This window comes from Anopheles stephensi, unplaced genomic scaffold, assembly GCF_013141755.1.
Source record: "Anopheles stephensi strain Indian unplaced genomic scaffold, UCI_ANSTEP_V1.0 ucontig72, whole genome shotgun sequence".
Classification (NCBI taxonomy): Eukaryota; Metazoa; Arthropoda; class Insecta; order Diptera; family Culicidae; genus Anopheles; species Anopheles stephensi.
This window is the reverse complement of record NW_023405441.1, coordinates 26,265-29,403: the sequence shown is the minus strand read 5'-3', so window position 1 is coordinate 29,403 and position 3,139 is coordinate 26,265. Positions and strand designations below refer to the sequence as shown.

The 3,139-nt window shown below is 52.9% G+C and overlaps 1 protein-coding gene across 1 annotated transcript; it reads right to left on the bottom strand.

Annotated features, from left to right (window-relative positions):
• Positions 1 to 439: 439 nt before the first annotated feature.
• On the bottom strand, positions 440 to 2,487 carry LOC118517230 (myb-like protein K). Its single transcript, XM_036063209.1, has 2 exons — positions 1,104 to 2,487; positions 440 to 893 (listed from the first exon to the last, which is right to left on the bottom strand). Exons 1-2 carry the CDS (start codon positions 1,733 to 1,735, stop codon positions 794 to 796), a joined length of 732 nt encoding a protein of 243 aa, XP_035919102.1. The 5' UTR covers positions 1,736 to 2,487; the 3' UTR covers positions 440 to 793.
• Positions 2,488 to 3,139: the final 652 nt, after the last annotated feature.

Below are 3,139 nucleotides of genomic sequence, written 5' to 3'. Positions count from 1 at the left end.
CCGCTCTCCATCGTTGCTCCTACGCTCCATTCCCCACGCTCCTGACCAGGCGTTGACGTCTCCGCCGATCACGGTGTCCCGGTTGCGTGGAATCACAGACGCTATTTCAGTCCACTTACGTCTGTAGTCTTCTATCGTCGCATTGGGACCCACAGGAGGTAGATATACAGAGCAGAACACAATGCCGCGCATCTCCACCACGACGAAGCTGTCCCGCCGGTTCTCGATGATGCGCTGGATGGGGTATCTTCCTGTTGAAACCGCTGCGACTCTGCCCGTCGGGTCCACCACCCAGTTGCTATTGTTCTCTGGGATCCGGTATGGATCTGAGAGCAGCAAGAGGTCGTGGCCCTCCGTTCGGGCCGTCTGCAGCAGCATGTCCTGGGCCAGCTGGCTGTGGTTCAGGTTCTGTTGGAGGACCTTAGGCGCGCCGGTTGGGCCGTGAAGGTACTACGTCTCCTACTTGGCGGCACTGGCGCTGTCCAAACGAGTGCCCGATTGCTTCCGGGCCCTTGCAGACTAGGCACTTCCGCTCCTTAACACACTGTCCCGTGTGTTTTGGTTCTGCGCAGCGATGGCATTTGCTCGACCGGTCCTTTCCACGGCAGTGGGACGCAATGTGGCCGTACTCGTAGCAGCGGTAGCACTGGCGCTTCGCCTCCACCTTCTTCAGCCGACAGCACCGACTGAACCCGATGACGTGCTGATTTTGCAGAACCGCATCTGTAACCGCCGCTTCCGGACAGCCGAAGAACGCTACTAGCGTTCCGTAGCTGGAATTGGCGGTGCTGATCTATTCCGCGTACAGCGTCACTCCCAGGGCGGCGCTCAGGTCCGTGGCGATCTCCTCGTTTGAGCAGCTTGGGGGGATGTTGGTGCAGATCAGCCTGGTGGTGGGGGTCCTTGGTCGGACTTTTGCCTTGTCCTCCAGCGCAGCCGATACCCTCTTCCACATTTCCAGGGTTTCCGCGTGGTCTGTGCAGGAGAGTTCCAGAAGAATATTCCCCTGGAAGTTCGTCCTCGTGCGCACGACCTTCTGCCGGTCATCCCCGAGCTTTTCCTGCAGAATACGCATGATGTCCTTCTGGGTGGTGGAGTTGATGGTTTCCACCTCCAGCGCGTCCGGCTGCCTACTGCTGCGTTTTGGTGACTGTTGCTCCCTCGGTGGCTGCTGCTGCTCCGGCTGCGGCTTTTGTAACTGAGCTGCTGCAATGACCGCGGCCTCCTGCTTGCGTTGCTGCTTCCGAGCCCGTCGCTTCGCCTGCTTGCTCATGACCTTTGTCCATTCGGCCTCGGGTTCGTGAGACTTGTCCTTGATCTGGGTTTGTCCGTTTGCGTTTTTGTTGTCCTTTTTCCTTTCCGTGTCGGTCCCGTTTTTCTGGGGTGAGGTCTTGGTGTTCTTTTTCTTATTTTTCTTGCTGCGTTTAGTTTCCAGTCCGGTTTTTGCAGATGTTGTGGCGTCGTCTGTCGTCTGAGGGATGTCCGTTGTGGTTGGAGGGATGTCTGGTGTTTGTTCTTGTTCGCTAGCCAAGTCGGTCGTTGTGCCTATGTCATGTGGTTGTTGTCCTGTTGCTATTGCTTTTGCCAATTTTGTTAGGCTGTCCATTTTCCTCAAGAGTTCCGTATTAGCCTCACTGATTATCTCCGCCATGTGCAGAGTGAGTGCAAGCTCGTTCATCGAGATTCCCGGGGGCAGCGGAACCGCTGGAGGTGGAATGGGCGGCATGGCCTCCATGTTTGGGGGCTCGGCCACCACCTCCTTATCTCACTCGGCTCCCCGCTCCTCGGGTCCCCCGACAAGGTCTAGCTCGCTCTCCTCCACACATGTCAGAGGCTCGGCTGGGTCAGTCGATGTCGAAGTGTTTTTTGTCGTGGTCATTGTTTTGTTATCGTCGATTACCTCGGCCAGTACTACGAGGACGGACCTGATGGCGGCCTCCCAGTCCCTCGGCAGCGCAGAGAAGCCCCTAGTTTTCTGGCCGTCGCGTATAGTACGCACGAAACCAGTCAACATAGCACTTGCCCGCTCCACCGGATTGACCCGTCGGCCGCCAGCAGGGTATCGCTCGAGGAAAGTCTCTATCGTTTGTCCAGTCGGTGTTTTGTCGGTTGCGTCTGTGTCCACCTCGATAACCGGCTGCAATGTCGACCGGCGTACCATGCTCACCCCAACTAGGGTTCTTCTCGCAGATGCAGAAGTTCCAGCTGTCGTGGGGGCAGTCCCGGTCGGCATTGAGCCTCGCGTCATCCGTCGGGTGTACAGGGTTTCCTGTCTGGTGGTTATCGGGAGTGGTGATACACCTCCATTCGTCGAGTGTCGTCGGGTGGCTATGCGGCGTGGTGCCGACAGCCGACCCGGGGATGCCGTTAGTCTTGTCTTGGAGGCGCTTCTGGTGATAGTCGGCATGATGGGAGAAAAAGAAAAAGGAGAGAGAGAGAGAGAACGAAAAGAAAGAAAAGGAATTTCCTACCGGACGAGAAAGAGAGAGATCGCAGACTGGAAAGAAAGAAGGTCACAAAAAGAAAGAGAAAATTGCTAAAAAGAGGGAAAAAAGCAGAAGAAAAGGAAGAAAGAACGCTAAAAAGAAAGAAGTCGCTAAAAGAAAGAAAATCAAAGACAAGAAGGAAGCAAACGCTAAGAAGAAAGAAAACTGCTAAAGAGAAAGAAATCGCAGATGAGATGAATGCAGAGCACTGAAAAGAAAGGAAAAAAATCGCTAAACCGGAAGAAAATCGTATGCAAGAAAAAAAATCGCAGAAACAGAAAATTGCTGAAAGAAGGAAAATCGCTGTTTGATGCCAGTTGAAGCTGAATAAATGGCCCGAATTATTCGGAGAACAAGTGAGAGTAAGAAAAAAGAAGAGAGAGAAAGAGAGAGAGAATAATTCCCTACACGACACGAAATGGAGAAGATTGCCGAAAAGGAAAGGAAATCGCTTGAATGAAATTTAAATGTAGACAAGAAGGGAGAAAATTGCCGAAGAGATAGAAAAGATCGCTGGAAATCAAAAAAATCGCACGAAAGAAAGAACAAAAGTAAAAGGCTGAAAATGATGGAGAAATCTTTAACAGAAGGAAAATCGCAGGCAAGAAGGAATAAAATCGCTGAAAAGAAAAGAAATTCGCTAAGAGAGGGAA

Coding starts and splice junctions, on each gene's coding strand:
- LOC118517230 (XM_036063209.1), bottom strand. CDS start 1,735: ATGGAGGCCATGCCGCCCATTCCACCTCCAGCGGTTCCGCTGCCCCCG. Junction 894..1,103: donor GACGCGCTGGAGGTGGAAAC/CATCAACTCCAC, acceptor AAGGACCCCCAC/CACCAGGCTGATCTGCACCA.